The 24,255-nt window shown below is 38.8% G+C and overlaps 1 protein-coding gene across 1 annotated transcript in view; it reads right to left on the minus strand.

Moving 5' to 3' along the window:
- The window catches only part of TUT4 (terminal uridylyl transferase 4), a 45,249-nt gene that overhangs the window by 17,738 nt on the left and 3,256 nt on the right, over positions 1–24,255 (minus strand). The window contains exons 2-15 of the mRNA XM_058029783.1: positions 18,260–18,933; positions 16,435–16,598; positions 12,652–12,768; positions 10,458–10,635; positions 7,750–7,838; positions 6,828–6,879; positions 6,203–6,272; positions 5,147–5,273; positions 4,590–4,709; positions 3,991–4,212; positions 3,655–3,829; positions 1,561–2,303; positions 999–1,149; positions 353–439 (exon numbers count right to left, since the gene is read on the minus strand). Coding sequence (XP_057885766.1) covers positions 353–439; positions 999–1,149; positions 1,561–2,303; positions 3,655–3,829; positions 3,991–4,212; positions 4,590–4,709; positions 5,147–5,273; positions 6,203–6,272; positions 6,828–6,879; positions 7,750–7,838; positions 10,458–10,635; positions 12,652–12,768; positions 16,435–16,598; positions 18,260–18,821 — 2,857 coding nt within the window. The 5' untranslated portion in view covers positions 18,822–18,933. The remainder of the gene's footprint in view (positions 1–352; positions 440–998; positions 1,150–1,560; positions 2,304–3,654; positions 3,830–3,990; positions 4,213–4,589; positions 4,710–5,146; positions 5,274–6,202; positions 6,273–6,827; positions 6,880–7,749; positions 7,839–10,457; positions 10,636–12,651; positions 12,769–16,434; positions 16,599–18,259; positions 18,934–24,255) is intronic.

The raw sequence follows: 24,255 nt of genomic DNA on the forward strand, positions 1-24,255 counted from the left end.
AGGATTTCTAAGATACTCAAGCAGTGGTGACTAGGCAACAAAAGTCCTTGGCCCACAACCAAAGCTAACACTAAACCCAACCAAACTTTCTTCTTGGCCTGACTGGAGCAGTCCTGTGCTTGCATTATTGCATTATTGCTCTGGCAGCTCTTCCTCCACTCTAGGGACATTTCCATGGAATAGCAAGAAGGGATGCTCAGTGTTGAAGTCTGCAAGACAGCTTTACAAATGGAAGGAAAAGAAATGCCCCTGCTTCAAGCAAGGAAAATAAAATGGATAAACCACATCTTTATGCTCTGGACAACATGAGTGAAGAAAGCACTCTCAAGAATCACTAGCTAAGGTTACATACCATTATACTCTTTTCGAATAAATCTCTCCAAACTTGCCAGGATTTGTTCTCTGTTCTGTTGCTCAGATAAAGGAGGGGATAACTCATCTAAGTAAAAACAAATTAAAACACAGTCAGACGTGACATTCAGCACTTCAAGAACTGTTTTCAGCTAATTAAAAGATTGGATGGGGTTTTTTTTTGTTGTGTTTGCTTTGCTTAAATCTGTGGTTTTCTTTTTAAATCATTAGAGTCTTCCAGATTTTATTTCAAAACATCCAGTTTTTCAACCATAAAGTTCCAGGTGGGCACCAAGCATCCAGCCAAGGTTAACCCACAACAGCACCCTCAAAAGATGCCATAGAATTCAATAAGCACAAAAATTAGTTTTGCCCAAAGCCTGATTCCTGGGAACACCAGCAGCTTTTTACAAACCTGGTGAAAAATCCCATATTACATCAGTTTCTCAAATCTGTTATAAGTTATCACAGCCATGGATTATCTGAAAATTAAAATGCTGATCCATTTGTAGCCTAGGGCACCTGGAAGAGCTTATTCCTACTGAATTGTGAATAATTGTAAATAAGTAATTTAACCCTAGAGTTTTTAATTCTTCCAGGTTACAGATCATAGTATAAAGTGGAGCACAAACACTTCCTGAACTTACCAAAACATCTTTTACACACTATATCAAGTATTTCCCGAAATCTGTCTGTCATTGGTGGTAGTGGTTTTAGATCAATTTTCTTGAAATCCTCTGGGCAATCATTTTTGGAATGTCCATCCCGTTTGCAGATGCTGCATACTATAGTTGGTGGCTTTTTGGGGAGAAAAAAAAAGAAAAATTCTATTTGTGCACTGAAGACAGTTCAGCAGACCTAACATTTCCAAGCAACCAAGAACATTTGACATATGAACAATAACAGAGCCTCTACAAAGAGCAGAACACCTCTCAACAAGCTGCATTTAGTTCTCACAGTGCCTAGAAGCACCTGGAAATTCTACAAGAAAGTAAGAGAGGAAAGGCAGAAATAACCCACAAATAACTAGAAAGAAATCCAGATTTTTTTTTGTGTGGACATCAAAAAGCTCAAGATGAGAGAAACAGACCATTTAACGCAAATGTCACACAGTGTGATGTTTCCTGAATAACAGGTACTCAACAAAGGCCAGAGCTCCCACCCATACCCAAACCAACGTCCCAGTGATCCATGACCAGCACTGCTTACCTTTCCTGAAGTAAAAATAAACTTATCAAACACATAATGCATTTCTTCTGTTGAGAGTCTGCCTTCCTCTTTGAGATCCTGGGTTTCCAGCACTGCTTTGCAGCTGGCCGAGGTAGCTGGGGTGCCAGTGCACTTTGTCTGCGGAGACGACTCCAGTACCAAACTCTGCCTGCTTTCAGCATCAGAAAACTCATTACTGGAATTTGTGTCATCAGGCTGATGTGCACTGCAGTTACAGTGGTGGCTGAGCTCATCCTCAGTTAGACACACTGAAATTTCTAAATCATCTCTCTCTTTAGGTGATTTTTCCTTTAATTCACAGCATTCATTGGAAATAAGGGGTAAAGCTTCTTCTTTGTCTTCATCATAGCTAGAGTCCAATGTTGAAAGTAGCAAAGGGTCCATGTTCTGGGAAGTACATCTTTTGGCTACAGCTTCTACCACTGTATTACATTCAACTTCATTTTCTGGTATGTCACATCCACTTTCTGTAACTTCTTTATCTACAACACTTTCCCCTTGTGGAAGGCAACAGTTTGCTACAGGCTCTTCAGATCTTGTGGATTTCTTATTATTCATTTTCCCTTTTTCTTTTTTCTTGGTATCTGGCTTGGATTTAATCCCATCTTTACTTTGTGGGCATGCAAAATATTTATATGCTGTCCTAAATCGCTCCAGGATGTACTCAAATACCATCTGGCTATTTAGACTTCGTGCAACATTCCTCTTTAGTGCAAAAGGATCTGGGAAGAAAAAGAACAATTTAATTAGTAATCTTTAACTTCCACATTTCACAAAGCAGCTGAAATCCCTAAGTTTTTACAGGGCAGTTAAGGAGGTTCTTATACTAAAATCCAGAATTGTATGTGGATATACTTAGAGAATGAAAGACCTACAAGTTTTTTCAAATTTCTTCCATACAAAACATATCCAAGTGCAGCCATGAATGACTGACTATGACTATCATAAACAATTCTAAACAGTGTTACTCAAAAAGAAAACCATGGGTATATTGCAACATTACATTATGGCCAATTTCTAAACTAGAAATTATAATAAAAAAAGGCAAAATAAATAGATGCCAGCCAGAACCTTTTTCCTCCACTGAAGAAGGATTTTCATTTCCCTTAAGAAATTCATTTGTCTAAGAGTAACATTGAGAATGTAAGGATTGTATGAACCAATCTCACCAGGATCCATTCTTAGGCCTTCCTAACGATTTCTAGATCAAACATGCTTTCCAAGCAAAAAGAGCTCCTGCATAGTTGCTATAAGTTTGCCTGGAAGATAGTACCAAACTGAGATTCTGTTACTTCATAACATCAGCTACAAACTCAACATCGGAAAAAAGAAAAAAGGCAAAAATGAGAAGTAAAAAAACATAAAGCAAACAACACAATTAGCCCAATAACAGCAGGTGTCAGAACCAGAATACAATCTGGTTTTTTTGAAATTATTTCTCATTTCTTCCTCAATGATTTGTCCTGACACCTTACATCCCACATGTTGAATAAACACTTCCTTACTTTTTCTACACTCTAGCTAAAAGTAATTGAAGAAAAGAATTGGGAGAGGAAATTAAAAGTCACAGGAGTGATCTCAACATCCACTACTCAACCTGTGCCTCGAGAATTCATTGCTTATCTGTTCTACTTTCCTTCTCACTCTTCTTGTACCTTATTGACTCATCCTTCAATGTACCTCTGTACCTCATTCTCTGTCTGTATGATTCTCTTTGTCCTCTCCATCGCCTCAAGTGTTACAGATAAGCCACTTCAGCAACATCTCTAGAAAGTGTTCAAAAGTCATTATTCATGCTTTTATAAAAATATCACCTTACATGGTTTCTTAGCCTTCCTCAAATACCCAATTTCTCTATTCTTAAGGTCAATTCAGAATGCCACACATTGCTCTGTAACTCAATGACTTTCCCTGCTCTTTAGACAGAGAAAACTTGTGTTTAAAGAGACTAAATAGCTGACAAAATATATGTTTAAAAGACTTATTGTCCAGATCCTTGCAACATATTTGCAAGTTAAGCAAATAAAGATGCTAAAGCAGGATGACTACAGAAGTGGGAAGGGATCAGCCTACCTTCAATGGCTATTCGCCTCTTAGGCCAGTTTTTATTCTCTCTGGTTAAGAGCTCTTGTACCCGTATGCTGATGACATATTCCTCCAAAGCAAACTCCAGTGTGTAAAACTTCAAAAGTTCCAACCACAGTTGCCCCAGTGAAACTTGGTGAGGGGTTTTGAACGCTAAGAGAGACTGAAAAACATGGACACAAATGCTCAACTGCAATAAGAAATTAATATTCCCTTTTTTTTTTTTTTTTTTGTCCTGATCCATCCAACATCAATGTTTAAAAATAAAAAACCAGGTATAAGAGATAGCAAATGGTTTTTAATTAGATAAAAGTCAGGACTTACAATTCCATGTTTCTCTTTTGCATTGCTTTGGTTGTCCACTTCTGAGCTCGTTGCCTTCTTGCCACCACCTTTTTGTTGTTCAACTTTAGCTTTGCTTTCTGCTCCAACAGAGTTTTTTGCTGCACCATTTGTGGGTGGTTTGTACTCCCACCTTACAAATTCTTCATCTTCCACCCCTTTCAGCTGGTGGTCATCTGGCCTCTTTGAATCAAAGCCTTCAATCTAATAACAATTAAAGTGACACTGAAACAAGACTGTCTATAATACATACAACCAACAGTTTTCAGCAAATGTAACACTGACTACTGTGGTATATTCATACCCCTGACAAGATTAACAGATGTCAGAGACAGAAATTCAGAGAAATAAAGAGGAAAATAATTGCCTTTTCTCCAAATCACAGATGACACAACTATACAGCCTGCTACAAGTGCCTTTTTAAAAAGTCTTCAGAATCATCAAGCATCATCTGCATGAGCATGAAGTACCAATGCATTTCATTTATCATTTTCTTTGGCAATCAAATTATGCATTTTTATGAGATTGCAGAACACAGAAATAATGCCAACAATTTAATAATGAAGTACCAAATCACTTACCCAATTGCCCAAATAGGACGGTAAAATACGTGGTTTTCTTTGTTGAAGAAAAAATATCACCATTAAGGCAAAGGAATAGGAGGGAATTCCACCTTCAGCCTGACAGTCAATGTGACAGAGCTGTAAGAGAAAAATAATTACTTTTCTGATGTAACATCAGAATTTTAGTTTACAATCTATTACAAAAGGACAAATACTAAAGAAATGTGAGAAACATACCAGAGTGAAATACAAAATGCTGTATCTCAGAAACTGCAGTGGTCATGCCATGTCACGTACAGACAGAATACAAACTAGCAATTCACACAGTGCATTAAGGAACACTATCTTATCATATATTATTCTTTCCAGTTTCACCACATTTTGTGATTGTGGGACATATTTATGCTGCCATGTAGAAGTTCAGTCAAGGCTGAAATGTGCTATTGTACACTGGCATCTCCCACATGGAGGTGGGGTGAAGCATGAAGTCCTTTCTACAAACACTCATGGTACATTATACAGGACAGTGTACACAGTGCTTAGGAAGAACTACTGAGGATATTTCCATAACTTACTCTGGCCCAGTAGCGGAAAGCCAAAACCAAGGGGATCAGGACAGGCTCCAGTTTACCAAGTGCAGCCAGCAGGTCAGTTGTAAGGCAAGCCACGTCATTCCTAGCACTCACTTTGCATGTCAAACCACTGCAATCACAATGCAGAACAGATAAAGGGTTATCACTTTGTGATACAGATGGTGCTGGGGCAGGGGGAGGTGGGGCAGCACACCCCCTGAAATAAAAACATCCATCAGGGTCTCCCTATGTAAGAACCTGGATTTTTTAACAAAAAGCTACAGAATATAATTGCATTTTCTCTACTATTAGCTTACTGACTGCATCTAGAACTTACAGAATATCACTACAGTGAAGAATACAAAACAGTATTAAGAATTTGCTCTTAAGTTCTGCCATTACTTAATTACATTATCTTGCACAATTCAATTACCAAATATACTGTCTACATTCCAAACACTTAAACAAACTAATGAATTAATTAATACTCAAGACCTGCCGCACATTAAGAGTTGCATTAAGGTAAACCCACAAAACAGCTTCTCTAAAACCTTTCCTTTAGCTTCTCAGAACAATTATTTCTATTCTGTTACAAATACAGGAAAAGACAAGCCCACTCTTGTTGCATTTACTTCCCCAGAGCTTCAGTCCATACCTCTGGCCAGTCAAGAAATCATGTTTCATTTTGGAGGTTGCTACGTCTTAGGAATTTACTGAAACTGTCAGATGATGTGTCCTTTCTGGCAATGTGTATCTTATAAAATGCTTTTAAAGCCTTGGCTTAAAACTGCTGGCAACAATTTTAAATAACTGAAAACCACTCCACTTTTCCCTCAGTTAACTAAAAGGTAATGTCAGATTCCTACACCCAGTGAGTTCTGTGTAGCACAAAAACAAAAGTAGCTTTCTTTCTAGGTTACATTTCTGTGTATGAGCAATTCTCTTTTAATACAAATGTTAGCTGAATGTTACAGTAATACTTCTTGTCAGGAGTGCAGGCAAGCACCTAGTATGAACAAGCATAGTAGCTCATTAAAAACTTTTTTCAGTCACAAATACCTTTTAACATCTTTGCAAAAGACAACAGGAACTTTGGCATGGAAATCCGACTCCACATCTGAGTAGACAGCTAAGCAATGAAGGAGAAAAAACACATTTTGTTTCAAAGTTTCTTACAGTTTTCCCAATTCTGTCTTTAAAATTATTATATTTATGTAACAACTCAAATTAAGTGCTGCATAGCTAAGCAGCACCAATACTTTCTGGTTACTTTTGATGCTCATCACCAGTATGAGACAGTCAGGCTGTGCTCCTGACAGAACCATGAGGCTACAAGTTTTAGAAGTCTTGGAACAGCTCTCACTCATGTACACATGCAAGTGGAAAGCAGCTTTTGAGTTTACTGCCTAGAATTCATCATACAAAAAGTTAAAACTTTTTGCTCTGGCATCTGACACTACTGCCCCAACTTCTGGCAACCTGAACTGGAGAATTCTCTTGCTGCAGCTTCTCATCTCTCATTCACACAAGCACTGGTGTTCATAAAAATCACATTCATAAAAACAGCCCAGATACTTTGGTTGAAAACCCGTCAATTTTTCTAAGTTTACAGAAAATTTAAGCATAAAAAGAACTAAGCAGCAGATGGAATGTTAAATAGAAATGAGATGCAACTAAAACTCACCACTGTTCTTCAGGATCTCAAGCACCTGGATTAGAACATCTGGTTGACTCATCTACAATGACAAAATCAGAGCAGGCTGCATTATTGAGACTAATATTCCATTTTACATTGTATTTCAAACTACTTGAGTTGCACAACTAGTAACTCTGTGTTCCTCAAAAACGTGAAAAAATTTGTCAGTGTTAATGAAAAGTTAACTGCCTGTCTACACCATGAAAACAGGTGCCAGTAAACCTCACAGCCAACTTTCCTTTAGCCTAAAGCTCTAGTGACCACTTCTGTTCTAGTCCTGCATTAACAGGATAAATAAAAGCACTTGCCATATATTCAGCAATTTCATTAGCAATGAATACTGCTAGAAATGAACAGCAAGAGAATTTAATGTCAGGACTTTCCCAGGAGTTCTGAAAGGTTATCATTTTGAAACACCTTATCATTTTGAAACACAAGTGCAGCAGTTGAGTGTCTATCAAGAATGTGCTGCTAATATCACTAAACATGAACCAACAATTTTATTACCTGAAGAATGTCACTTTTATCTCAAATTTTAAAAGTGTGGGAGGAATCAAAACCTACAAGACTTTACAGTCTGAATGTTGAGTTCATGGAAGCACACTTAGCCAAGCCAACTATTTTCATACTGCTTCAGTGCTTACTCAAAAAAAAAAGTAGAAAAAGCCTAGCATAAGGTTGTCCAAACAAAACAAAAAAAAAAACAAAAAACACCCAAGAATTAAAGTTATCTAAAGAGCAATGAAAGCTTCCTCCACAGCACAGATGACATCAAATCAAAGGTTAGATACTTTGTGCTCTTCTAACACCATGTGCCCCAAAAGAAGATGAAGGCAATGGAATAGAAATAAATGTGGATGGGCTTGATTTAAAAACCAGTCTTAGTTAATACAAGATAATATCTACACACCTTAGGGGGGAATTTGATATCAATGTTAACATCGCTGGTCTTAAAAGCAAATCTAGTTAAGCAGGAGCCATACATCCTCAGGGAACAGTCTGGAGAGAGAGAAACAGAATTATTTAACAGTTAGTAAATGATTTTTTCTTTAGTGGATGATGCATACCTTGCTTTAGATATTGCACCTCACTGGCATTCCCAGATTAATGAACATTGAACCCCCTTTTCACTCTTGTGAAGGGCAGACATTTCCATAACACAGCATCACAGGAAAATAAATAATTCAAATACTGTAACCACCAAATGTCCATCACTTTCCAAGCTGTTTTAAAGATTTTTTGCAAGAGTTCTGTTTGTTTTTAATATAAATTTAAATATGAAGTAACAATAACTGTCACCATCTCAGTGTAGGATTTTATATAACAGCTTTTGTTAACTACAGCTTGATTTCACTGCAGCTCTTAGCCAATTATAAAATTCTTTGATGCCTCACAGACTTCTGTATGTAGCACCAATCTGTTGATTCCATCAGCAAGTTCCAACACACAGTTTCCTCCAAAATATGTATATAAACATAATTTCAATATAATCCAAGGCACAGAGTACAGTGTCCATTCACTGTTTTAATTAATGCAGTTACCTGCAAAGATGCAGAACAGATCTAAACTAACTAGGAAGAACCTACTCAGCAATAATATGAGAAATGCCATTCCATAAACAATACCCCAATTTACAATGAAATTTTTGCTCATGAAAACTTTCCTGTAATAGAAATTAGGATCTCCCATACTTAAATCAGCTGAAAAATGAGAGTGTTCTCAATGCTTCCCAAATCCAACAGCCTGCTCAAGCAGGGTCACTTAGAGCAGGCTGCTCAGACTGTGTCCAGTTGGGTTTTGAAAATCTGCATGGATGGAGAGACCACAACCTCTCCAGGCAACCTGTGCAGTGTCCAGCCACCCTCACAGCAAAGAGGGTTCTTCTTGTGTATCTTCCTTTATGTGTGTTCTGACCAAACTCATGCAATCAGAAATATCAACAAAACTGCTCTCAAAAGAGAAAATAGGTCTTACACATACATAGCTTCAAGCCTATTTTCATTGCTTAGCAGCCCTCTCAGAATGAAAGTCTGTATGGTTAATAACAATAACAATTTACAATTCCCTCCCAATGGCTTATCATATTTTAAGAATTTTTGCATAGTTCTAATGTGAGCTTAAGAGAAAATCATGCCAGAAGATCAGATGTTTTCTACACAGTGCATGAATTAAATTTTTCTGAATCTACAACTTAGGAAAACACATTCACTAGAACATAGCTGGCTTTCAAAAGGAGAATAACAAACTGTCATTTACTATTACAGACTCCCCCTTCCACTACTCCTACACCTCCACAGAAGCTCATCAGTCCAAACAAGTCAGCCAGACAAAGTAACAATAGTTTTCCTGAGCATTTATGTAAAAAATGTTATGTGAAAAGGCTTTGTCTTATGCTTCCCACTATGAGTGGAAAACTCCCTAGAGTGCCAGAGCAGAAGTTTGCACTAGGAGTCACTTACTAGAGAGCAGAATAGCAAATCTCTACCCTACAAACACTTATTCTATGCAGCACCTTATGTTTAAGCAGATACTTCATAGTGTTGCCCGATTGATAAATGACACAAAACTCGGATAAGTTTTGTGAGTGCTTTATTGAGGGCCCGGGGAGCTTGGGGGACTCACGTCCCTCAAACCCGAGCCCCCAAATTCACGTATGGGTACTTCCCTCTTATCCATGCAATTCACAACAAAGTCTCCAAGAAACAGTTCCCCGTTCCCCTTGCCTGGTCACAGACCCCTTGTGATACATTCCTTGGTTCACAAACAAGATCATTAATCCTCTGCTTATCTTATTCTAAGAGCATTGTATGCTGCCTCCAGACAGGTTAGCATTCTTACTTTCCTGCACTAGTTTAAATATTTATTAAATCCCTAAGACTACCTGCTAGGTTACACACAAAACTCAACACACTTTCAACGGCTACAAAACTACCTTTTAACAAACCAGTTCAGACACAACTCACTATAATTAAATATTTTGCTAAATTTCATTTCTTTTCCAACAATAGAGCATCTAAAACTAAAGCTGATCATCCTGCACATACCAAAATCTTTCCTACAGCTGTATTTTTATAGAGCAAAGGGAAAAAAGGTATTTCTAAAACAAATGGACTGTATAGAACAACACCTGACTCCAATATAGATGAAATTAAAAATTTCAAACATTTTTTCAGCAATGAGATGAGTATTTTCTTCTGTTCAGATGCACTGAACACCAAACCACTGTTAGCACAAAGTCAACATCACATCAGCTCCAAAAATCTGATTACAAACTCCCAGTGCATTAACTATAGGAGCTGATGGGAAAATCAATGCAAAGAAGCAAATATCAAATATTATCATTCTTGTTATCTTATCCCATCACTTAAAAAGGATCAATAAACACATCTGAAAGACGGACAAATAAACACAATCATATTTTTCTCTTTTTGTATATTTGTTAATTCTTTAAAAATCCACTGCCAGAATGTATTAAAGTCTGTATATATTAATATTGTACACTATCAAGATAATTTAACCCCAAATGCACTCATTCACCATTAACGAAGGTATCAAAATTATATATATAAAATTAACGAAACGTTTTCACCTAAAGCAAATGGAGCACACTATGAATACCTGGTAAGGGCTGTTGAATAATTTTCTCCATCTCATTTACAATCTCTTGCCGAACTCTGAAGTCCTCATCTGAGATGCCCTGTTCGTTTGCTGCCTGGATGAGGGTGAAACTCAGAGCAGCCAGCTGTGCAGGCGAGGGCGGCGGCAGCGCCCGCAGCTCGTTCTCCTCCTGCTTCTCCTGAACAATGGAGGGATGCTGTCATTAAAAACTGCAATTTTAGAGGAAAGGCTATCTCTTACTGCTATATTGGAACATGCTGGTTGCTGTTTGTGTCCTGACCAACACTTCCAAAGGCAGGAACTCTGCCTGGCCTAACTGGCAATACAATCGTGTGGTCCCAGGAATGAGAGCAGATGCTCAGTGTTTAAAACAGAAAATGTCATTTCACAGCTGGCAGCTGGAGAGGGAATCTTCTGTATTCCATTCCTGAACCACATTGTCTGACAGTTCTGAAGTAGAAATCAACCAAGAAAATAAAAAGCTGTAATTGTACATCATAAAAGTAACTGAGCTGGAAAAGTCACATGGATTTTTTCAGAGTGGATTCTACTTGAAGGAAAGTTATCAAAGGCAGAAAAAGTATTCCTAGCTCCAAGGAAATTTTATAAGTTGAGTCCCATTACTGCTTAAACAGCTGGTTCCAGAAAGTACTGGATTTAGTGCACCCATCCAACAGCAAGAACACATCAGATGCATCAAGTCATTTGGGACTAAGCACAACAACCTCTTGTTCCATGAATTCATTAACTGCATGAAAGATATGACTGAAATAAATAATAACTATAAAATAAATATGCTCTAAGAAAACACAGTACAATATGAAAATGTTTTAGTTCTAGGCTGCATCTCTCAACTCTTCTGTTCTCATCTGAACAAATTAAGTGTAAGAAAGAATATGAGCATTTTTAAAGTAGTATGGGGTTTTTTTTATGTCACCACATTAGGATTTTTCTTGAGTTAGGAAACCACAGTTGCTGCTGAGCTTATTTGATTGTCATGTATCTCACAGAGCTATAAACAGGAGCATTTTATGCAATAACATTTAAGACAGTTACAAAGGCATCACCATGATGCTGCACAGAAAGCTATCTGGGCTAAGTGTTAAAAAGTGAAACTGCTCCCTGTCCTCCAGAATTCCATTCAGTGCTAAAGAAACCTCATTGCTCAATTCTCATCTTCATGCCCAGATGGAAAGCATGGTAAAGAAGCATTTATAGATCAATCATAGGACTGGCTTGTTTTTTTAAGCATGATGCAATTTAGGAGACAGTGAGTGAACCTTTACAAATAGTCATTGACCATAATATAAAAATGTTACTTTCTGAGATTTAATGGATTTATGGCAGTTGGTGTCTTCCAGGTGATGACTTGCACACGTTTTAGAATTAGAGCATTAATGAAAAACAGAAGTATGGCAAGAAATCCATGGAAACATGTGAAAGTAATTTGACTGAATTTTGGAGAATGGTTATAGAAAGAGTAATTTTAACCATCTAAATGACAAAATCCAACATCCTGGGTAATCTGTAGCTCTTCATCAGCATTTACAAAAATGGGCTGGCAAGAAAATCTGTGCACCTTTTATTGGATTTCTTGCATGTAACAGCTCTTTAGAGCAAACCATAGCACCATGGTATCTGACAAGGAAACTGGTTTTCTCTCTGTAAGCCTCAGAACTATTTTTCATATTAAGTACATTAATAAACCCAGGGTGATTATGAATTAACTGAATCCTTCCCTCCTGTAACTCTTCTAAACTTCACAAGTCAGCCAAAGTATAAAAAACCATAAAACCAACATTCCCAGCCCCACCTCCAATCCCTACTACCAATGGCATTATTTTCAGAGAACAGAAAAACTGAATATATTTTTGTGTAATACATATTTCTCAACTAAGTTACCTTTCATTCTCTTACTAAAAGCATGACGAACTGCTCACTGCTCAGAGCCACTAATTCAGAAGCAATGACCAAAACTGTCCTTTCCTCTCTGCCTGGACAAATCATCAAGCCCTTCCTCTTAAACAGAAAACAGAAATTTGTAGATCTCTGCTCAGCATACAAACTTTCACCTAAATGAACAGGATCAAAGAAAACAAACCACACAACAAAAAAAATTTTGATTTCAAAAACAAAATTAAAAAAACAGAAGAGTATAAGAAAGAAAAAAGTAGTCATAATTTTGTTAACTTACCATTATATTTTTCTTATGACGTTTTTCCTTAATATGCTTGTGGGCTCCCTGGATATTTTCAATGTGGACTAAGCAGAGCTTGCATAGATACTGACAGTTGGTGTATTCTGGGGAGCGCTGAGGAAAAATTGCCATAGATTAAAACCAATATTTCTACCAGTAGTGCCTGAAAAACTCAATTCTTTGAATAATAATAATAAACTATTATGTAACATTTTTAATGTAAAGGTGCTTTGCAAACATTAAGCAATCTTCAAAAAACAAACAGAAATGGATTTTTACCTGTATGACAAGAGGGGAGAGTGAGGGAAGGAAGTGGGATGACTTGAGAATTACATTTCTCAGTAAATTTAGTGAGGTAAGATTAAGACTGAGGAGTTTATGCTTCTTAAGGCTGACCTAAAGACCAGTAAGCCATTCCCCTGTCAGGTGAAGCTTTTAATTACTGGCTAAACCTCAGCCTCTCCCTGCCTTTCCCTGATGAGGAAATGGCAGCAGCTCAGCTGCGTCCTGCTGTGCTGTTGTGTCACACGGTGCTGGCTCTGCCCAGTTAGAAAGGGTGTGGCCAGGCAGCCTGGGGAACACAGCCACTTCCCAATCACTGTGCTCAGCCAAGGTGGGCTCCTCCAGCAAGGCCTGATGCTATTCCAACTCTGATGGATGCTCTGGAGTGCTCAGAATTGTGATGGATGCTCTGGAGTGCTCAGAGTTGGGATGGATGCTCTGGAGTGCTCAGAGTTGGGATGGATGCTCTGCAATGCTCAGAGTTGGGATGGATGCTCTGGAATGCTCAGAGCTGGGATGGATGCTCTGGAATGCTCAGAGCTGGGATGGAATCTCTGGAGCACTCACAGTTTGGATGGATGCTCTGGAATGCTCAGAGTTGGGGTGGATGCTCTGGAGTGCTCAGAGTTGTGATGGATGCTGTGGAGTGCTCAGAGTTGTGATGGATGCTCTGGAATGCTCAGAGTTGGGGACACTTGCAGAAGAAGCACCTTTTTGTACACAGAGCCTGGCAGAGATGGAGTACGCAAATGGAGAGCGGCCCCTGGGAGATCCCCAAGTGTGCAAGAAGCAGCCAAACACCAGAGATGGTGGGGAAGAAGGGAAGCTGTTTTCCCAGGGTCCATGAGGGGATACCATGGAGTTTATTCAGCCAGGAAACCATTAAGACCTGCTGGACTCAAAGGCAGAAAGGGCTCTGCAAGAGAAGGGGCTGTTCCCAAATACTTCACTTTATCTGTCTCATCCTGCAATTTTATCTTCTTGCTCTAACAGATCACAGCTACAGAGATGGGAAACCTTTTGAAAAGCTCACTGCAGAGACAAAAGGGTTTAAAAAAATAAATTAGATTTTCTCCAGATCTGTTAGACTTTTCCAATAGCTGGGTGAGAAAAAAAACTACTTTCACATTTTCATCCTAATTCTAATACATCTATATTTACTAAGCCCAAAAAGTATACTGAAAACACCAGATGTTTAAACAGTGACACAACAATGAATGAACACCATTTTAAGACACTGAGGTGGATCACAGATCAGTTAAACAAATTTGACTTACCACATAAAGACCTAAACCACTGTTAAATTTGGGCAAGTTTTTCCATTTACCACTTACTGAGTTTGACCTTTTGCTTTTGGAAAAAAAAACCAGTCTGATACTCCCCAGCTACAGAGTAAATTGAAATTTAAAATATTGCTTTAATTACCAATTTTTTAACCCTATTTCCTCTAAGACAGGTACCTAGTAAAATGAAATTAAACATCCATTTGGAAAACAACCTACAGACAGTTACACCTGGTGACATGGGAAGATTCAAGTATTTGATGTCTGATGATTGAAGTAGATAAAAAATATTTTACCATTCTTTTATAATAAAGTGAGTATCAGCAGTAAAAGTATTTCTGGAAAGTTTTGTGTTTCTTTACAATATTGGTCTGCAGTATTATGCTAATAGATGTTGCCAGGAAGGCTGAATCATGTAATAACTTCTATTTTGCCTTTATTGTGAAGACTTTTCAAATCATCTAATTGTGCTTTAATCCAATGAAAATGGCAAAAACTCAAAATAACAAGACAGAAAAGTTACAGACCATTACTTGTGTAAGATAGATGCATCCTAATAAGCCAGGTCTCATGAAATTTGTCCTTGGATACTCAAGGAGCTAATCTATAAGAGCCAGCTGTATTTTAAAGAACTCACAGAGAATGGGAAGATTCCAGATCATCAGGAAAGAGAAACTTAAGAATATCTTTAAAAGACTAAATAAGATGAACCAAGGAATTAGACATCAGTCAGAATTAGCATTCAGAAAAATACTGTAATCAATTTTTAATAAGCACATAGGGAAAAAACAGGTCAGAGGTGACAACCTGATCTGCTGCAAACAATTGCACTAACCCAATCTTAGGGTTGCTTTTTTAAAGATCAGTCACAGCTCTTCAAGAAGCAGCAGCAGCAGACATTGTATTTGAATTTTACAGTCTTTGTCACTTGTCATAGTATCAGTCTCAGAAGGAGACCATAAACACTACCTAAATAAAGAACAGTAAGGTGGGAGCAAAACTGCTGAGAGAACTGAGAGAACTGTCCTCAGAGCACTCCTACCTAGAAGCATGTGCCAAGTATTCTTCAGCAGGGGTCCCTGTGGGGGCAGAAATATCCACACTTTTGTTGAAGAGGTAGGAAATGCAACAGAAAGTGTGCTGACTATAAATATAAAAGATACTGACTTGGAAGAGAATACAAAAAATGTAAAATGACAAAAATTCAGATATCAAAAAAGTTAAAGAAATTGAATTAAAAACCCCCAACTAAATAATATCACAGCAAAGTATCATTCCTTGGGTATTATCAACTGCAAAACATAAAGGGCTGGGAACACCTGATGGACCAATTCTTAAGGAAAGGCCATGGGAATCATTGCTGGTCCAACTTTAAGCCAATATCCTACTGCTGCTGAAAAAGCAGAGATCCTAAATGAAAATGCCATATTTCAGAGAGATGAAGTCAGCTTTCCTCTTTGTATGTAAGACTTCAGCTGGAATTGCATGTCCAATTTTGAACACCACTTACACAATGGGTGTCAAGAGAAAAGCAACAAGAATGAACCAGGAACTAAAAACCCTCAGGACCAATGAACAAAGAGAGCCTAAAGAAGGTTTGACTGCAGGAATGGGAATGATTTTCCTATGTGCACAATGTTATGATAAAGAAGAAATAAGCTTTTGGTTATTTTCCTAGGACAACATATGAGGGATTAAAATGCTTCCATAATATATTAACAAAATCTTCTGGGTTACCTACACTGGCTTCAACATTTGTGTCACTAGAGATAATATTAAGAACAATTTAGGTGAACATTTTTAAGCAGTCATCTCCAATATAGCAACTGAGACTGGTGAGAGACACTAAAGAAAGCTCAAGGTTCTTTTAGTCCTGCATTCTCAGTTTCCAGACAACCAGACTTAAATCTTATAAGATAAAATCTTATTTAAATACTGGAATTGTAAATGTTCAGATCTAGAAAATTAAAATTGTTCTGCAAAGGCTACATGTGCCACGAAAGGAACACAAAGTTTCTAATCCATATAATCTGCCAGGATGAACAACTAGCCAAACAGTGGAGACACTAGTTTAGATCAGAAAGTGACTCATTATTAAGAAGAAAGAAACAGAGGCAGCAGGCTGTAGTAGAAACACCACCCAACCAGAAATATGGTGATGATAATGAAAGAGGACACACATTTTCTTTTTTATCTGATAAATAACCCAACCTACTTTTTCAAGTCGGGAGATATAATCTCTTTCCAGACGTTCTTCAGCTTGTTTCAATCCTAGTTGCTGTTCAACTGTCAGATTAGATTCATCAATAACACCAGTGTTTTCTAAATAATCCGCTTCCAATGCATGTTCTTTTGTTGATTCAGAATTCTTTATTTTACCTAAAGGAAGAAACAGTTACTTTCTTAAGAGTCATTCAAGGAGAGGAAAAGTGAAAATTAGAGTACAGAGCAGCTAAGAACCAGACACAAATTAGAGTTACATTCCAGTTTTTTATCCAAACACTGCCCAAGATCACCTTTAACATTAAAACTGTTCCAGTAAGTTAAGCAGTATTTTAAAAGGACTTCAGAGACTAATCTGCTACTAAGAGTGCTGTCAAAAACACAAAATAAAAAGGTAGATTAATTCTGTGTTTCAGTCAAATTCACAGTCTCCTCAATTGTTCAAAGCAAGAAAGGGTTTTGCCATCCAGAACGGAGTAAACAAGATCCCCACGCCCTATTGTAAAAGAAACAATAAACATTAGGCATAAAATTACTGTACACAACACATTTTGTAGGGAGGTAAATCCGAGATTTAGGTTCACCCAAATGACCCCACAGAGGCAGGCAGCAGGCAATGCCAGCCCTGAGCCTGGAAGCTGCTGGAGTCACCCCTGAACGCTCTGTGACACCTCTGTCCCACTGAGCTCTGCAACGCTGCTGCTCCCAAAAACTCAGCCCAGTGCCACGGGGCCAGTTCCTCCACATGCCTATGCATTGGTCACAGGCCACTCATCTCTGCAAACATCCACAGCAAATTATTCCAGTCGCTTTTACATAAGCAAAGCTGAGGGTTATTTGTGCTTTGTCTTTTCTTCTCCTTTTTCTTCCCTTTCAAATGAGATCGGTGCCCCCAGACTAGCAAGGAATCAAAGCTGAGTAAGTTTTCAAGTCCTGGTTTCTCAGTGACAGATGGTCCCCACAGTACATAATGGGGGTCTACAAAGAGCTGACTGATCACAGGATGCTGCCACTTGAATTTGTTTTTCCTGTTAAACACTATTAAGACAGCTAAAAAACCACACACTTTGTTATTTTCCTTGTATTTCCATACAAGCAACTGCTGCAGCTGTGGGAAATACTTCAAACAGAAGGTCTACACTGGCTGGCATCTTAAAACAGTATTTTCATTAAAGAAAAAAAGCATTCTAAAGAAGTGTGACAAATTCTGAGCTATGGAATTAGCCTGGTGAGACAAAGCTTGATCAATATATTTAATTTTGACATTGAAAAACATCTGTAAGAAGTGCACACTCAAAGGGTAACCACTGATGGATGACAGGTATTCCAGAGCTCCCTAAATCAAAAAGCCACCTGCCAAAGCCTACTCAAAACATTTTTAGTAACAAAAAGAGCACAACAGTCACAGAAAAGAAGTAAATATTTCCCCTCTACGTATAATAGGAACTTTCCTTGCCCATTTTCCCCTGATCTTTCTGAAAAGAAGTAATAACTGGCATTTCCCTGAGTGGCAATGATATTACAAAGGGTTCCCCCTTCCTAAGACACTATATTCACAAAATTGCCTAAAACCCACGCACATTAAGTAGCTTACAAAGATGTTTAGGTCTTAGGCATAAGAAAAAAGGACAGCTATTATCATAATCTCTTGTTCCCTAAGCAATATGCTCGTATGAACATCATGTTCTTTCTAAATGCAACCAGCAACTTCGTACATGTGAAAAAATAACACCAACAGAAACATTTCAAAGCCCATTTCAGACTGTCAGCATTGCACCAGAAGAAAATGGAATAAGGCAGTGTTAACTAATACTCACTGAAGTCATCAGGCTTATGCTCCATTTTTCTTTGATCTGCAGCAGTCTTACCAGGATCACCAGCCTGATCAACACTAGTCTTCAAAGTATGAACTCCCACTGGATTTTCCAGCACCAGTTTCCCTTTCTGAGTAGCTGTTAAGCTTTCCATACTGACCCCATTCCCTGAAACATGGGAGCCTGGAGCATTTTCTCCCATTGGCTGGGATTTTGTCTGTTTCACGTTTTCCATTGCTGATGATAAATTAGAAAATTTTTTTCCTTTTCCATGACTTCGATCCTGAACACTTGATCCCAAATCTTTAGTTCCAGGAATACAACTATTTACTTTGCATGATTTATTTTCACCTTGTTTTTCAGAACAAACATCATTTTGTTTACTTTTTCTGCTGCTATTCCCACTTGGAGAACTTCTCCCGACATCCTTCACAGATTTGTCATTTCTATTATATTTATAATTTTGATTAATTGTAACTTTGACTGTTTTGCCTTCCTCACAGACAAGACGGACAGACTTCCTTGGGTCATGATTTCCATTCTTTGAACTCTTGGCCTCTTCCATTATAGTGAAGACCTGCTTCTCCTGTCTCGAGACCGCTTGAAGTGCAATTCTTCAGCAATTTGCCGTTGATTTTAAATCCTCTGTGCAGGCAAGGATCGTAGCTGATTGTCTACTGAAGAAATAATGAGAAGACATTTTTAAAAACTAAGGAAAAAGATAAATCTCTATGCAGACAGGACATTAAAAAAACTTTTCTAAAGGAAGGTGTTAATATAAATTATTATAGGAAGCATATTCCTCCCACAGGCATAAGTACATTTTCACAATACATTTCAGTATTAAAATAAAACTCATGAAAACTTTGATTATTTTGATTTGTATTTAAAAGACAAGGGCTACGAAGAGACAAAAAAATGGCAGAACATGCTAAAAAACACTCAATGATAAACCTGCCAACAGCTTGCTTTTTTCTGTCCTTCCTATTTCTGGCTTTCTGAACAAAAACAAGAACCAAGATGTCTGCAACTACACTGGGAAAAAAAGGAAAAAAATTAACACATCTAAAAAGTACCACTCAATAAACGCACAGCTCAAATTAGCCACTAGAGGAAACTAATTCAGTTTCCAGCTAGCAAGCTCCATTTTATTAACTGATTTAAAAAAGCATTTAGAGATATAGCTCAAAGTATTAATAACAAACCTGACCGATCACCTGCACCTCCTATTTTCATATAAATTAACTGCCAGCAATTAAGTAAGATTAAAAAAAACCAAAAACACAAATAGTACATATTTTGTTTAGCTACAGATTAACTTTCCTCATCTAAACCTCAGGCCTTTAGGTGGTATATGATCATCTGAGATTTATGCTGGAGACAACTCAAAGGTTGTGCTTCCAGCGGGAGGAGGTTCAGCACAAGTGGGTCTGTTTGTAAAGAATTAGTTTTACTAATAGAGAAAATGAAGGCAAGATCTGCAACAAGAAAATGGATTTTTTTTCTTTGTAATAACATTTAGACAGCAATTGAAAACTCCGAGAATGAAGCATCAGACAAAGAAGAAAACTATTTTTGTAAAACTATAACAAAATATGGCATGCAGAAATTCTCTTTCCTGTCCAGCTGCATATTTGCTAGGTAAATGCATGACCCATGGAAATTTCTGGGTTTTAAAGAACCCATCCCTTACCATTTGGTGAAGAAAAAAAATAATAGAAAATTCTATGAATTACAGCTATTAAAAGTATCACAGCATACTTTTGTACTTTAAAAACAAGTACCAGAAAAAAGGATCAGATTAAAATGTCGGCTTAAGAAAAAAAAAACCAACAACCAAAAAAACCTTTCTGAATATTATCAGTATGAAGTACAGTATTTTTTTTTTCAGGCTATATAATACAGTTACTATCTCATTTTAATGAGACACAAATCAGAAAATATTTCAGGACACAAAGCATGTACTAAAAACAGTTATCTTAAGTCTCTATTGATATAATTGAAAATACATATCTTTCAAAGGTGAAAAATCAAAGAAACAAAGGCCACAAGAATTTTCCTGAAGATGCCGTTAGCATCACATTCTTTAGTAAAATATAAAAACTGAAGAAGAAAAAAAATCTCCATTCGTAAATTCTTTCCAATGGCTAAATATTTTATCTCACATTCAGTTAATATTGCATCTATTTTCTATTAAATACTGATTGCACCTGGTTCTTACTTCGAGATCAAAAGTCACAAAGATCAAATAATATTTGCCTTTGGATTGTAGCCAGTCTTTCCCATAGCAATTCTAACCAAAAAGCAGCAGGAACTCCTGCCCAGCTGTACCAGCACTGCTGAAGCCTCAGGGTGGTAAGGAGAGCCCAGGTCCCCCCAGGTTAGTTAAATTCAAGTTTCTCCAGTCCCTGACACCGGTACAAAGCTCTGCTCTAGAGACTGGGGCGCTGCTACAGCTCTGTACATCCCCCGGCCTTTAACCTCTACGGTGGGTTTGGTTTTTAATTTCATGCAACCAGAAGAGAAATGGCAACATGATTCTTTCAAATTCTAAACTAATCATGCTTTACTTGTTCAACCTTAGGAGAGGAGAAAAACTCCCCAAACCAACAAAGACCCAGCAATTCCACGTTGAGCTGCGGCCGGGGGCACAGCGAGGGCAGCCCCAGGCTCGGGGGAAGCAGCGCGGGGCAGCCCCGGCTCCAGCCGGAGCCGCACAGCCCTTCCCTCACGGCCACCGCCGGGCTGCTCCCTCCCATCCCGGGGCTGCTCCTTCCCATCCCGGGGCTGCTCCTTCCCATCCCGGGGCTGCTCCTTCCCATCCCGGGGCTGCTCCTGCCCATCCCGGGCCTGCTCCTTCCTTCCCTGGGGCTGCTCCTGCCCATCCCGGGGCTGCTCCTGCCCTCCCTGGGGCTGCTCCTGCCCATCCCGGGCCTGCTCCTTCCCATCCCGGGGCTGCTCCCTCCCATCCCGGGGCTGCTCCTTCCTTCCCCGGGGCTGCTCCTTCCCTCCCTGGGGCTGCTCCTTCCCATCCCGGGGCTGCTCCTTCCCTCCCTGGGGCTGCTCCTGCCCATCCCGGGGCTGCTCCTTCCTTCCCCGGGGCTGCTCCTTCCCATCCCGGGGCTGCTCCTTCCTTCCCATCCCGGGGCTGCTCCTTCCCATCCCGGGGCTGCTCCTTCCCATCCCGGGGCTGCTCCTTCCCATCCCGGGGCTGCTCCTGCCCATCCCGGGGCTGCTCCTTCCCTCCCTGCCGGCCACCAAACCAGAAAACCAATCCAGCCGAACATAAAGCTGGCACCAGGCAGGAGGAGCACGCCTGGCAATAACAAACAACTCGCAGGGTGGGGACAACTCCTGTTGGCACCACTTCCAGATTAAAGTTACCGTGAAACTCCAGCATTGGAGGAGAAGTGGGGCTGCGTTTTGGGGTTTTTTATGTGTCACGTTGTAGGTTTTAAAAAAATCTGCAAAAATTATTCAAATTATTTTATCTCATCCATTCAATTAAATATTCAAAGAGAATATATAATCTTTAATCAAATGAGAAAAGTAACTAAAGAAACTGCTAGTAAAAACTAGAACTGAGCTAATGATTTGAGTACTGTGATAGTGTTGCATATCAAGAATGTAATCAAATGTAAGTAGATAATGTTAAAAAGCATATATAGTCTTTATTCCTAAGAAATACGAATAAAGAGAGGTCATGACATTTCATAAGACAATACTCTGTATGAAATAAAAGTCAGCAGTTCCACAATGAATGCAGAATCTGAAATGCAAGTGCAATAATAATGTTGTTGAACTTTGGAGTCTCTTTTTCTTTCCTTTTGCTCTTTAATATGGAAATAATTTAGCTAACAAAAAATAATTTTAACTCCTGCAACATATTCAATAGCAACCAAATTACCATCTCACAACAAACTGCAAAACAAACCAACTAATAAAACTCAGTATGAGAAACAAAAAGAAACCTCTCCTGAACCCAGGACAGACACAAAAAGATCATCCTCTGTCAGATATTGGCCATCTACATGACAGAGGGAGAGAGGGAAATGGGGAAAGGAGTGCCTCTAAAAAAAATAAGTTGGTTGGAAACAAAGCACTGGAGTGAAGTGAATCAGTGCTGAGGTGGCATCTTTGTAGAAACCTGGATGGCACCTCTTACAAGCTCAGGCTCATACCAAATTGCAAGACCTGGAATCAAAGCAGAATTTTCTCCCAGTCAGGCTGGCAACAAAACCAGTGTCTGCAAAATGGGGTATGATTAACCTGTTGAAACCAGTTTAGCATATTTCAATAATTCAATATCCCAGTCTTACATGGGACTCAGTTTACCCTGCTGCCTGAGTGTACAGTGCCAATTACTCCTCCGAAATCTAGCTCTTGGCTCTTTTTAGGAAAATTATCTGGCTGAAATACAACAGCTTGAGGTCAGATAAGATACCATCTGACCTTAAACTTCAGAAAAGTATAAAAATCTATACCTACCTACAGCAACCAATTTAAAAATGTTTAAATCAGCTTTGGCTAGAATTCATTTTCGGCTCACAAAATGAAGACACGAGAATGTTTCACTTTCATTTTTGCCAGTTTCTTTTGTTTCCTCCACTTTACAGACAAGCATTAGAAAACTCTGCATTTGAATTGCAAAGAATCAGACTAAGGCTTACTTCCAAACAGGGGGGAAAAGAAAACCACCAAAAAACTTTCAAGAAGATATTTCTACCTCTTCTACCACTTCTTCCTCTCAAGTTGTTCCACTGTATTCAACTCCCTCAAACACATACATTTGGAGTCAGAATCTGACATAACAGGGCCTCTTCAAAGATGAAGGCCAAGTTAAACAGTGAGCTCTTGCCTTCTGAGTTGTTCTTTTGCAAAGCTTTTTTTAATAATTTCATTAACAGCAGAACTGACTCCACCTGGTTTCCTAGTCGTTCACTTTGTGCTCCTCTGTCACACTCTCTATCACAGCCCCTTGGGCAAGCAGAGCAGACGTGCTGGAGCCCTGTCTGATTTGTAGCTACTCCCTACAAGGAAATGGAACTTCCTCCTGCTTCCCCCTCAGCAGAGACCTCTCCTCTGTTGAGGCATAATTGTTCCAGAAAACAGACCAAAACTCAATGACCCTTTGCCATTACTTCAAATATGTTCTAAAATGTGGTCCCAACTGGCTGAAATGCCCAAAAGTAGGGACTACAGTGTAGAAAGGCAACTAAAGGGAAAGATGACAGGCTTTTAAGTTTTGTTTCCCTGGGGAGTACTAGATAAAATATAAACACAAAAAGTACTACAAATATAAGTGTTATCACCCTGTTTCTATAAAGCATTCCCTCCTTTGAGATATGGAGACTTGTATTTTATCCAAGACCTGCTTTTATCTCTCCCATTATGATTGTCCTTAAGCTCAAATCTCCCAGCCAGCCTTCCAACACTAAGTGGGGTGATTAACCTCAGAGCCCCCCTCGCCTCACTACCAATACAGCCCAGCTGAACTTCCTCAACAAAAATAAAAGGAAATTCTACAAACAAAGGTTACAGCCACAGTCAGGAACAATAGGAAAGGTTGTCTTCTGCACTCTGCTCAGAGTGCAGCACAGGTGATGTCTACGGACAGCCCTAATGTGCTGGGGTGGGGGGGTCTTTTCTGGGTCTTGGGCCCATTTTTCTGTCTGAGAACTCCTACAAACCTCTCCCATGTTCTTTGTCAATAGTTTTTAAAAAATTATCACACATTTATGTTTGATTCACGATGAAATAGACATAACTCAGTACAACCTACTATTCATGCTTGATGTTTTTCCAAAGTACTTAAAACTAAAACTATCAGAGATTACTGGCCACTAAAGCGCTTCAGACTCCACCAGCACTAAACCCATCGATATTCTTAGTAACAAACATAAGTGCTACATAGTGTTCCAGAACTCCCTCTTACTACAGGCTATAGAATTTATCCTGGTAAGGATAATACTGCCAAAATCTACCCAGAAGGAAGTCGG

This window comes from Melospiza georgiana, chromosome 9 (assembly GCF_028018845.1).
Source record: "Melospiza georgiana isolate bMelGeo1 chromosome 9, bMelGeo1.pri, whole genome shotgun sequence".
Taxonomy (NCBI): Eukaryota; Metazoa; Chordata; class Aves; order Passeriformes; family Passerellidae; genus Melospiza; species Melospiza georgiana.